Source organism: Lathamus discolor, chromosome 11 (genome assembly GCF_037157495.1).
Source record: "Lathamus discolor isolate bLatDis1 chromosome 11, bLatDis1.hap1, whole genome shotgun sequence".
Taxonomy (NCBI): Eukaryota; Metazoa; Chordata; class Aves; order Psittaciformes; family Psittacidae; genus Lathamus; species Lathamus discolor.
This window is the reverse complement of record NC_088894.1, coordinates 4,169,870-4,182,325: the sequence shown is the minus strand read 5'-3', so window position 1 is coordinate 4,182,325 and position 12,456 is coordinate 4,169,870. Positions and strand designations below refer to the sequence as shown.

General features: G+C 41.4%; 1 protein-coding gene across 4 annotated transcripts in view; it reads left to right on the top strand.

The window, feature by feature from the left end:
• NCOA6 (nuclear receptor coactivator 6) overlaps window positions 1-12,456 on the top strand; it is a 42,766-nt gene that overhangs the window by 6,316 nt on the left and 23,994 nt on the right. For all 4 annotated transcript variants that reach the window (XM_065691971.1, XM_065691970.1, XM_065691973.1 and 1 more), the window contains exons 2-8: window positions 1,250-1,351; window positions 6,362-6,514; window positions 6,618-6,892; window positions 8,689-8,844; window positions 9,413-9,535; window positions 10,704-10,832; window positions 11,559-12,374. In XM_065691971.1, coding sequence (XP_065548043.1) covers window positions 6,658-6,892; window positions 8,689-8,844; window positions 9,413-9,535; window positions 10,704-10,832; window positions 11,559-12,374 — 1,459 coding nt within the window. In that variant the 5' untranslated portion in view covers window positions 1,250-1,351; window positions 6,362-6,514; window positions 6,618-6,657. The remainder of the gene's footprint in view (window positions 1-1,249; window positions 1,352-6,361; window positions 6,515-6,617; window positions 6,893-8,688; window positions 8,845-9,412; window positions 9,536-10,703; window positions 10,833-11,558; window positions 12,375-12,456) is intronic.

Below are 12,456 nucleotides of genomic sequence, written 5' to 3'. Positions count from 1 at the left end.
GCAACCAGCCAGTTGTTACATGACTCAGTTTTAGGCTGTCTAAAATAGTCTGTGGAACATCATTTTATAAAAAGGGTGAAAAAACAGAAGTAATGCAGTATCTGCTATGGAATGTGATTTTCCACATAAAATCATTTTGTAAATGATATTAACATTTCAGATTCCGGGTTTTGGTTTTCCTTGCCCGCTGTGTGTCCGGTCATGGTGTTTAGGCAGGTTTATCCACTGCTGCAAACAGCAAAGCTACTGCTTATGATTTAGCTACTTGTGTCTTCCACTTGGTACTATGCTTTATACTGCTTTTTGAATTACAAAGCCTATTTAGAAATACAAGAAGATACCAGAGATTGAAAAGCCTTAGATGGCTATTAAAAGAGCTACAAAGCGTATATGACCTGATTTGCTGTGAGTGTTCCTTCCTTCCCTGCAAGTTGCTGGGCTGGTGGAAGTGCAGAGGCTGTGGAGCAGTGCTAAGGCTTTTAAAGTGATTTTAGTCTAGATAGAAGATAGCAAATTTTTGCTTCATCTTTGAGTCTTTTTCCCTCGTCTGCTTCCCCAGTATGATTTTGGGTAGTTCCCTTCCCCACTAAGGAGCAGGCTGGCACGTTAGCAGTAAATTTGCTTGAAAACCAGAGATGTTACTAGAACTCATGTTGATTTGAGGGGCGGTGTTTTGTTTTCACTGCAGCCATTAGCTTTACTGCTGCGTTTTCATTACCCTGAGTGGTTTGAGTGCAACTTGATGAGACCGTGAACAGGAGCAGGTTCTGGGGCTGGATTCAGCTCCCTTTGTTGGCCACCTACAATAAAAATGTCCATCTGAGATGGTTGTGCATGCTCATAACGTGTTTCTGGAGGGAGCTTAACCTGAGCCGCTTTAGGCGCCCACTTAGGATGAGCTGAAGTGCATCCTAGTTGTGCCAGTTTCTCTTTTCTGAAGATGTATTCAATCTAGAAGACTTTTATCTTGACTTAAATAAATACATTATTGTAGATAAAACTTGGCCTGTGTAGAAGATTAAAATGTCATTTCTAGCAAAAGGGAGTATTCCATCTTTTGCCTGTCATGAAAGATTGATTTTTCCAGATCCTCAGTTTTTGCTGTTAATATTTGAATATAGTAACATGTACTAAGGAGAGAGTTTGATTTGGTGCAAAACTGCATATGAAGAATCAAGGCATTTAATGATATTCAGTATTTTTGCTATTTTATGTCATTTTCTGATGAAAAGTGATGGTTTTCTTTCAGGATTACATTTTGGGGAGTTGCTGTTCAACCATGTTTGCCAGTCTGGAATTACCTGAAGACCTGTTGCATGCCACGAAGTACTGAAGTTGTGGATTTTTTTTGGTAGGTAGGATAAGCATATGATGTACCTGAATATCTCTTGTTCTGTATACAATCTCCTCCCAACTGTCCTGCTAATAGGTCCTGGCCTCTAATGTTAGTGTTTGAAGGGCTGGCTCCAGACTTCTCAGTCTGCCATAGGAGGTTCTGGCATTTGCCACAGCTAAGACTATGTTTCGTGGTGTTATCCCTCTTTAATGCCTATATTTGGAGTTCCAGATTACTAAATTTTGTCAGAGGAAATTTTACTGCATGTTTAAGTTTATTTTTAGATGTTACCATGGACTGGTTTGGGTTGGAAAGGATCTTAAAGATCATCTACTTCAACCCCTTACCATGGGCAGGGAGTATTCTTTTGTATGGTAACAGGGATTCTTAGCCTTATTTAATCTCCTTGTGTGACACGCATGGAGAATGTCTTTAAAAGTCTTTTGGGTATATTTTTTTCCAAAACAATTAGTCATTTTAGTCTTTGTGTCATAGAATGGTTGTGTGTTTATAGGTTTATTCCTTGGTCAGGTGTAACTAGGACCACCAGGCTAGGCGACAAAGCAGTTGAAACAGTTGTATTAGGATAATACACCTGGGAAATTAGGTTGCTAATTCTATCAAAGGATTTTTCTCCTCACTGTTGGTTCTGGATTCTCCAAGGGACATTGACTGCAGTCTCATCTCCAGGCTGTTTTTGCTTTCTCTTCCCTGTTGCAGCTCTAAATACTGGCCAGTGTGAGGATGAGGACCTTGCTCAGTGCTAACGCCTGCCATCTGCTAGGGAAAGACATCAGCCCATCCTTCCCTCTGCTCTCACCCTTTCCAGTGTTTTGTGTGATTTCAAAGAGTACTTTTTCAGGCATAGAACAGGATTTTAGTACTTTTTATCTAATTGGGCTCCCTGCATATTTGTTTTGAGGGGGTGCATGTTCTAGTGTGACATCAGTTGTGAAAGTGTTTGTTCTGAGTTGCTCGAAATGTATAAACAGCTTGTAAATCAATAGGCTGTGTCACAGAAAACCTCGGACGAGCTGTTACACCAAGCCTGGTTTTGCTTTACTCTCTTTGTGTAGTGCAAGGGTTAGAAGAAAGCAATACAAAAAGTACCAAGTTCTGTTTAAGAAACAGATTGACATAACCTGAAGTTTGGATCAGTTGAGTGGATCTTGGGATGGGGATACCAAGATACCTGTTTGTTTTTTCCCTTTGTCTTTTTTAACCCCAGAGACCAGCACTTCCGTATGGTGGTGCTGGCACTCCAGAGCCTGCTGGCTTTCCCATGTTCAGCTGCTCCCCAGCTAGTGACAACTGGATGTTAAAGAATTTGCCCTAATCCTGTCTCTCCCAGGGACTTCACAGGATTTTCCAAGCATTGCTGATCACGTGGCACTGGATTTGCCATGCAGGCTTCCTTTTTCCTGTCAGGGCTGTTGGTGGGGACAACACATGGCATGACACATGGCTTCTGGGTTCCCTGTGGGATGTGCTGGGACCCAGCTGTCTATCAGCACGGATCTGGACTGTGGCATTGTTGTTTCCTACATGAATTCTTCCTTGGGGGAGTATCCATAGAATCATCAAATGGTGCAAGACATGTAAGAATTCATCATGCACGTTTTAGTTGGTCTAAACCCAACTAATTTAGTTGGTTTTATCCATATGCCAAGCACACCTGGGAGCTCCAGCGTCCCAAAGCCCAGGATGGGCCCTATGTCCTTCCGTTCAGACACTCTGATCTTCATGAGCTGTCCCCTGCCACCCCCTGTCCCCATATGATAGTGCAGGTGCATTCTGGTTGCTAGTCTGTTACCTGGCTTTTTAGCACCACCTCTCTGCCTTCAGTAATGTATTTTTAATAGTAGACTATACTGATCAAGACCAACTTTATAATAAACAGGCGTAACTTTTCCTGCTGCTGTAGCCTGCCCCAGGCCAGGTTCATGGGCAGGTGGTTGCCACATGATAGCACTGGACTTGCTCTGGGTTTCCAGAAGTGGCTGTGTAATGGGAAATACTAAGTTGGAAACTCTAAAACAGCAGAGTGCAGAGGCAGGAAGGAGGCCAGACGTGTTCTTTGAATGGAGGATGATGTTCAGAGACCTTTTTGTGCTGCCACATGAGCGTGAGTGCTCAAGTTCATGAAATGTGCTGTGTTATGCAGATCAATTTGAGTATGGATCTTACTCTTCAGGGGTACTCTACATCCCACTGGGGGTGCATCTAGTTCACAGGAATTGTTAAGCAACCTGCGTTTTACCTGTGTGTGCTTCTGCTGATGGCTTTCTGTGTTTATGTGGAAGAGTATTGAGCGGAGGTACACGCTGATTATGGTTATGCGCTGGCTCCTGATTTATGGAAGTCAACCCTAGAAGCAGGAGATTACAGAATTAGTTAGGGCGAAGGATGCAGCTGGGATTCATCTGGTTTCAGATGGATGGCGTGCTGTGCTCTGCCTGAGGAGGAAGCTTTCACAAATCATTATTTTCTCCTGTCATACTTGAGATAAATTACACCTGAATATAGGAATGGACTAAACTGCATGTGTTTGACAGGGAGAGAGGGAAGATGGATGTAACAGAGATCCTTGAGTATCATATGAAGAAAAAATGCAAAGGTAGCTGTGCTTACATGTTCTTGTCCAGAAAGGAAAATTTAAAGCTCAATCTTGGAGGTTTTGTTCACTTAACTCAAGCTTTTTCTGCAGTTCTGTGATTTTCTAAGTCAAGTAAAACAAGGCCTGTGGTCCTTTGGGATTTAGTAAGCTCTGTTTTAATAGTGGTCATGAAGGGCCATAATGCCAACAAATCCTGACAGATTTTGGCATGTTGAGGTGAAGTTGGTGGAATGTGGTCTAAGCTGCAGCATTTTCATGGAGTCTTTAAAACGATGCTTTAAGCAGCCTGGGTTACTTCTGCTCTTTCACAGAGAAGATGGATCCTTCAGAAACTCCTGTTCATAAAAAGATTTGAAATGTTTGTCTTCTTACAGAAAAATCTGTATTTCTTTGGTGTCAGGGATTGTCAGAAGTCCTCGTGTTTCCTGCTGCAGGTGGAACACCCCATCTCCTCCAAGTAGTTGTGCTTTTTCAGCACCTAAGAACCTGGAGCTCTTAGGTGTTGAAACACATGGAGCTGAGATTTCTCTCCCTGAAAATCTTACTCAAGATTTTTCGGATAAGTAGTTTTCTATGGAATTTTCTTCAAAATACAGTGCTTGTGTTTCACAGGATGCAGAATAGCTGTGTCATTAAAAGGATTGTGTAGGACTTCCAGCATCTTTCTCTCTGAAGTCAGTGCATGTGTAATGAATGATGTAAGAATGCAGATGGAGAAGGAATTCTCTCCTGGCTGGTGTAAAGCCAGTTTTGGTTTGGTAAGGAAATTCCCTGTCCAAAAAATTAGTGGGAAAATCAATTAAAATAGCTTTTCACAGATGCTTATTAATTGCCATTTCTGTTTTCTGGGCACCTGACATGAACCTTAATGGAAGTGCTGAATGCTCAGACCTGTAATGTAGATACAGACCAGAGCATCAGAGAGTCCAGGGTCTAAAAGATTTGTCTCCATGTTCAGCCGGTGATGAATGTTTTCAATTTTTATTTCTATTCTCCATCATTAAAATTTCCATGGTAATGAGTAACTTATGAAAGCACCATGGAAATGATCAGTGGCTGTGAAACATTTTTACTTACTTTGTGTTGCTTGTGAGACAAAATTAGCCTAGTTAATCCGCGTCGTGTTTGGGAACGAAGGCCTGATGCTGCAGTATGAAGAGAGTAACTATATGTAAAATAGGTGATTATTCATTAATGCCATTTAGCCTGCCTAGGGTAGGGTTACAAAGGATGTATTATGTAATACCACGGTAAGTGATTTTAGACTTGCTAGAGGCATAGAGACATGACCAAAAGCTGCGGGTATTTTGTGACTTTGGAGTCATAATACTGTCCCATCAGCAACTTGATGCAAGTGCGCAAACAATGTAGAGTTGAATCTAAGCTTGTCTAACATGGTTATGTATTTTTATTAAAAAAGGCTGTTTTCTGGCCAATATCTGCAGCTCACCTTTAATCTCAGAGTTACGGTTTTGATTTGTGTTGGGAGCTTGAACCCCTGCCAAAATCCCAGGCTGTATCCTGTTCAAGGGGATGTTGTCCCACATGGAATGCTTTGGATGGGTTGAGCTGAATACTGACAGCTTTGGAGTTATGAGGTCCTGACAGTCCTGGCTGTTGAACTGATTTGTTTTTGACAGTGGTGGTAAGGAACAGGTCCCTTTTTTGGTTTTGACATTGTTTTAATCTTTTAGCAGTACTTATGAAGCTCTGAGTGTGAGGATGGAGGTCTCATCTGGAAGAGCGAGTGCCCTTGTAAGAGCTTGTGGTGGAGTGGGAAAATGTGTGTCTTAACTAAACATTGCTCACTGTAGATGTAGGGATAACTTTTATAATAGGTTGTGCTTCTGCACATGTAACATCTTAGATTACTATCATCATGCCAAGTAAAATGTATTGCAAAATCTACACATCTTAGAAAGTAAAAACCCATCAGGTGTGTATGACTTGATTTACTGAATTCATTCTTGCCCAAGCTCAATAGGGGCATGATGGGAGTTGTGGGCTAGCACAGGGGGAGCAAATTTCAGGTTGTAATGTGCATAAGCAGCTGAAAACGCTGACGTCTTTACAGTCTTTTAGAAACAAGCCATAGTATGCCTGAGATTTCCCTGCATGTGAGTAAAGTATTTGTCAAATGCTGAATTTCTCCTGGTAAAAACGTGCTACAACATTCCTACTGCTCTGCTGGACAGAGGAGTTCTATTGCATTTGCAGTCCCTAAAACTAAATCTGTTAGTTTTTCCTATCTTTCTATAACTAAAGTGGTGTTGTGAGTCTTACAATTGCCTGGCAGTCAGGCACTGCAGAACTGGTACCGGGTGCTTGCTTGTCCTCTGGGCCATATGGAGATGAACGTAATTGGCTTTTTTCCCTTTACCTTTCTTTCTACCTGACTTGTCACTTAGGTCAACTGGAATACTTCTCAAGTCATGTGCAGCAGGATTCTGTGAGGAAACCAATTCCGTTTGTTCTAGTGGGCAAACAGCTCGGATACTGCCATGGCCCCCATTTTCAAAGTGACACAGTTTGTCTTGCAGACCCTAGCACTGGGTCACCCGGTAGGTTTTTCCATCATTTATCTTATGAGCCATTGAAAGCAGTTGTTAATGTCTTTAGACACTTACTGTTATACTTATTATAATTCATTTTTTTCCTACCAAGCATCATCTGAACGTCTGACAGGCTCCCTTTGTTGGAAACAATGGTTTTGGATGGTCTACCTAACTTAAAGGATACATATGCCCCCTTGTACTCCTCAGCTATGGAAGACTTAGAGGTGGATTTTGATTCAGGACTGGAGGAAGATGAACTGAAACAGGAGGCTGCTCCTGAGGATTCCACGATCTTTGTAGCTTTTAAAGGAAATATAGGTGACAGAGACTTTGAGCAGAAACTAGATATCATACTGGAGAATGTGCCTGGCCTTTTACACATGGGTAACGTACCTTCTTCTTGTTCTTCAGCTGTTCTCAAAATGTTCATTTGCGTAGTCAGGATGCTTGCACAAAGAAATGGGTTATATTATTTTCGAGTTATTTAGTTTGTAATAAGATTTGTTGGGGTTATTGTTGGTGCGTTTGGGAGCTGTTCTTCTCGGAGACACAGGGTACAAGTTTCTACAGCTGTTTTGTTGTTTAAGATTGATTCATTAGTGAGTTCATTTATTCCTGTTCCATTCCCATGCTTAATTAATTAATTGTTGTGCATTTTTCCTGTTTTATTTCCCTTCATTACACATGTTGTGTTATATTCAAGTGAAACCAGGCTTGTCCACACCCAAGATGTTTTTTACTACCAAATCCATGCAATTTAAACCACTGCTTTTCATCTGAGAATAGGTCCACTCTCAAGTAACTGTGTCAGTTTAAGACATTACTGTCCCTTTGCTGCTACACTGACATACCTACCTGACTTCTATTTTCTGATGGGGGACATAGAGTGCTGTCATGTACCCCTGTGCGCCCACTGAGCTCTGGGTTGTTGTAGCTAGTGAGTGATAGCAGGCTTTTGGGACAATAACAGTCTTCCACCAGCATATCTAGATCTGGACAAAGACATCTGTCCACTACCTGAGCATCTTTACAGAGGGTCTTACAGTGATTACTTAGAGCTGCTCAGTTGTGTGGTCTTGCTTGCTGAAGTACCATCTTCCCTAATAGACAGCCTCCCTTAATAAGGATGCAGTGTTGTGATGGTTTGGAGGTTTTACAACTATTCCTGTCATGTTTCCAGCCAAAAATGTGTTATGGGTTGAAAGAGGATTAAATTTAATAATATCATTTCTGTAGCAGCAGAAGGGACTTGATGAGTTAGTTAAGGACAAGAGATTCCAAAACAGGACTGAGTCATTGGCATTCTTAAATGACACGTTCTTCAGAATGAAAAGGTTAGCAAACTCTTAGTAAATGTGAGGTTGCAGTGGGAGGACTGGCTGATTAAATTTTGGGCCAATGCTTACTGTTTTCTAAAGGATTTCCTTTTCAGCAAGCTAGAAACTGGAAGTTTATAAACCTGTGTTAGAATGTTTTTAGTTATCCTTAAATGCATTTTGTAGCAATAATTTAGTTAGCTGCCACTTCAGAGAAGTGCATCCAACGTGAGTGCCCAGTCTTTTTGATAATTTTACCTGGGACTTTTGAAACAACTGCTTCTACATTGAAATGCTGATTTGTAGACTAGGTGCTCAGAAAACCTGCAAGTTAGTATTTCGCACGACTTTAATATGTTTCTTTTTAAGTGGATTAAACACATTTATTCAGAAAAACTAAATAATGTGGTAGAAATTAATGAAATCCTGGTTTCACAAGCATTTTTAGAGCATGTTTTTCCAGAATGAGGATTTCATTCTTGTAGTCAGTTCTGTCACGCATCCGTCTACATCACTAACGGATTAACTAAATCAGTTTCATTAGATATTTTCATATCTTTCAAAGTAGTTTATCCACTGAACGATTCACTTTTTGAGTGATGTTATCAAGTGCTTGTGTTGGCTGTTGGGTGTCAATTGGGTAGTTTTCATATTGCTGATTTTGGAAGATACTTGATGTGATTTGGCAGCATCACTCAACGTCTGCCTGTGTTGGAGATACCTCCTGTACCTGAGACTAGCCACTTATCATTTTCAAAGCTAAATAATTGTTTCCATGTTTTCAGTTGTGCTTTTTCCCCAAGTTATTTCATCATATGCATTGAAAACTGCCTTTGCTCTGACTCTGACCGTTCTTCTTTCAAGAATCCAACAAGTTAAAACTGCAGAAGATCGAGCCTTGGAACAGTGTCCGTGTCACCTTCAATATACCCCGGGAAGCTGCCGAGCGGCTGCGAATTCTGGCTCAGAATAATAACCAACAGCTTCGCGACCTGGGAATTCTCTCAGTTCAAATTGAAGGTATTTCACAGCTCATCTGCTTGCAGAGGCAGTAAGCTAAAATGTCAGTATACTCAAGAAGTGGGTCTCAAGAAGTGGGTCTGTGTACTTGGTTAATCTTGTAAAACTTCTAATTTAGTCATTTGGAGAGTGGCTGCAGTGGAAAGGTAGCACAAGGCTTTTATTCTTTCAAGAACAGGATTAACAATAAAAATGATAGCTGAACATGTTCTGAGCATCAGGAAACCCCCTGAAAAATGGTCTTTAAGTATTAGCTAGCAAAATGTGTCCAATTCATTTTATTTTCTCCTAATTGTTTTATACAAAGCTTTCTCAAAACCAGGTTTTCAGTGGATTTCACAGTTAAGATATCCATTCTGCACAGCTGTCCAATAGCACATTCAGGCTGAAACCAAGGGCACTTAATACTTTTCATGGTCTTCCTTTTTCTTACAATTGAAATCCAGAAGATAAGTGTAATGTGATGCGTAACTGTCCTTCTAAAGTGTGCCTTACAGATAAAATCAGTCCCCTGTATTCTGCTTTTCTGTGTATCATTCAGTTCACCCAAACTGTTCATTACTTTCAGGGGAAGGTGCTATCAATTTAGCTTTAGCTCAGAACAGAAGCCAGGATGTTCGAATCAACGGGCCCCTGGGAGCAAGCAACTCGGTGCGCATGGAAACGGGGTTTCCCATGCAAGGGGGACAAGGTAAATCCCTTTGGTTCTTACTTGTTTAGCTTTATCACTTTGGAATTTGTTACCAAGCTAATGATAAAATTTCATTGGTTATAGCAACTGCTGTTTGCAGAATTAATTGCCGTTTTAATGAATATGAGTTTTTCTTTCTGCACTGTCAAACCATGTCCTGCTTTATGTAAACTAAATAGCTGGCTGCATTTTGTCCCACAAGCACTGGGGTAATTGGTTTGGGATTTGGTTTTGGGGTTTTTTTGCATACTGTTAAAGCAGAAGAGTCTAGTGAGTGAATTCATAGAATCAGAATGGTTAGGGTTGGAAGAGACCATAAGATCATCTAGTTCCAACCATCTTACCACAGGCAAGTATACTTCAAAATGCGCACAAATTGTCACCGTTTTCTGTTACGAGATTAAACATAAGCCTTTTTTCAGTGTGCAGTAATAAACTATTTTAGATTAAATCCATTATAATTTTGGGAAGGAGAGGACAGTCATTGTTAGTCTCCCTTTATTTTCTCATAAACTTTTTGTGTGGCTGTTGATGAGGAGGAGTGAAAAGAACATTTTGCCTCTGTAGAAGGCTGATTAAACAGTAGTGAAATCATTGTGCTTGACAGGCAATGTAAAACATTTAAAGAAAGGTTTACTTTGAAAGCAGCTGCTCTTCACTGTGACCATCTTGAGCTTCGGGTCCTGCCTGTGGGTCAACAGAATGGATGTAAACAGTATAATTATAACAACAATATAACCAACAGGTCAACAGTATAAACCATTCTGTAAAATAGCAGCCTGGGGAAGTGAAACATGGGAAATTTTCTCTCTTACGCCACCTCGGTTACTTTCAGATTATGCAAACCCCTTAGTATGTGTATAACTTTGATACAATCTTGTCACTTGCTGACTTTAGTGGCAAGTCAGACTCAATTCATGAGTCTGTAGTGTTTCCTTCTATAACCTTTTTAAAGGTTTTTTGCCAAAGGAAAAGCTTCATCATGACTTTGTTTGTTTTATGCCAGGGAATCTAAACTTTGAGACAGAGATTACGTGTCCTCAGGTTATTTTGGACAAACAAGAAATGTTTTATTAACAAATATAATTTTTTCTTCTAAAAATAACCTATAAGTCTTCTGTATGCAAAAGAATCCAAGACTTGATCATTTTTATCTTTATCTTTTAAGGTTTGATAAGAATGAGCAATGCAGCAGCTGTCATGATGTCCCAGGGTGGAAATGTGCCGTCCTCTATGGTGGCAAGTGGTGCTAGTGCTGAGCTGCAGCCAAGAACACCTCGGCCTTCCTCACAGCCAGGTGGTAAAATTTAGCCACAGTCCTGACCTGAAAATGTTCTTGAATTCTGATTTTCAGCACACAGGCATGAGTGTGTGCTCATAGGAGTACTCCAGGATTGTCCTAGAGTATTTCCCCTGCCCTTTCTGAGTGTTACTCTTTCTGTGGAACCCACCCTGTCTCCATTTATCTGGTAAAGTGTGTCAGTTTGGGTGACTGTTATGTCCTCAGCTTGCTTGGTGGGTTGTTCAAATGCTTTGAGTGTGGTATTTTTACAGTAGAACTGTTGTGACCGAGCTTTATGTTTAAATGAAGGTAAGAGAAGGATTGTGTGAATGAGTTGGATGTCTCCAGTAGGAAGCAAATGGTTCAGTTTCAAGTAATCCTGCAGGGAGCAGGGAGTTGGACTCAATGATCCTTAAGGGTCCCTTCCAACCATTCTGTGAGTATATGATCCTAAGCATATGAAAGGCTTACATTAGACTGTAGTAAGAAGTGCTGTGGAGCCATCATGCTTTATTGTAGAGGTTATAAGTTGGTAAGTCCTGGCTTCTCAGGATTCCCAAACATGTTGAAAGCTTTTAGAGTGTTGCTTGTTCTGTTTATTGTCAAAATTGGAATGCTGGAGCATGAGTTTTTATGCAGATTAAGCAAATGCAAGCAAACCATTTACTCTTTTGCATTTTGGGGAGGGTTTTGTCTACAGTAGGTTATTATTTTTTTTACTTTTCTTTACTATTTTAATAGATGCAATGGACCCACTCTTATCTGGGCTAAATATCCAGCAGCAAAATCATCCATCTGGATCTTTAGCTCCCCAGCTCCATTCAATGCAGTCAGTTCCTGTAAACAGGCAGATGAACTCAGCCAACTTTCAGCAGCTACAGCAGCAGACGCAGTTGCAGACGCGTCCTCCCCAGCCACATCAGCAGCCACAGCAGGGTATTCGACCTTCATTTACTTCACCAGCACAGGTTCCAGTTCCTCCTGGCTGGAACCAGCTTCCTTCTGGAGCGCTTCAGCCTCCTCCAACCCAGGGAGCACTGGGTACATTAACAGTAAACCAGGGTTGGAAAAAGGCCCCGTTGCCTGGACAAATGCAGCAGCAACTTCAAGCAAGACCATCTCTAGCAACAGTACAAACTCCTGCTCATCCTCCACCTCCATATCCTTTTGGAAGCCAGCAAGCTTCCCAGGCTCACTCAAACTTTCCCCAAATGAGCAATCCTGGCCAGTTTACTGCTCCTCAAATGAAAAGCCTTCAGGGAGGGCCCTCACGGGTTCCTACGCCACTACAACAACCCCACCTGACCAACAAGTCTCCTGCATCCTCTCCCTCCTCCTTCCAGCAGGGATCTCCTGCCTCATCTCCAACAGTTAACCAGCCACAGCAGCAGATGGGACCAAGGCCTCCCCAGAGTAGCACGCTTCCCCAGGGATTTCAGCAGCCTGTCAGTTCTCCTAGTCGTAATCCTATGGTGCAACAGGGGAATGTACCCCCCAACTTCATGGTGATGCAGCAGCAAAACCAAGCTCCGCAAGGTTTACACCCTGGTTTAGGAGGTAAGAAGTACTGAGACCTTCTTTTACGTTAAAAGGAAAAGAAACATGAAATGGCTAGAACTGGTGTTGCTGTTAGTTTTGA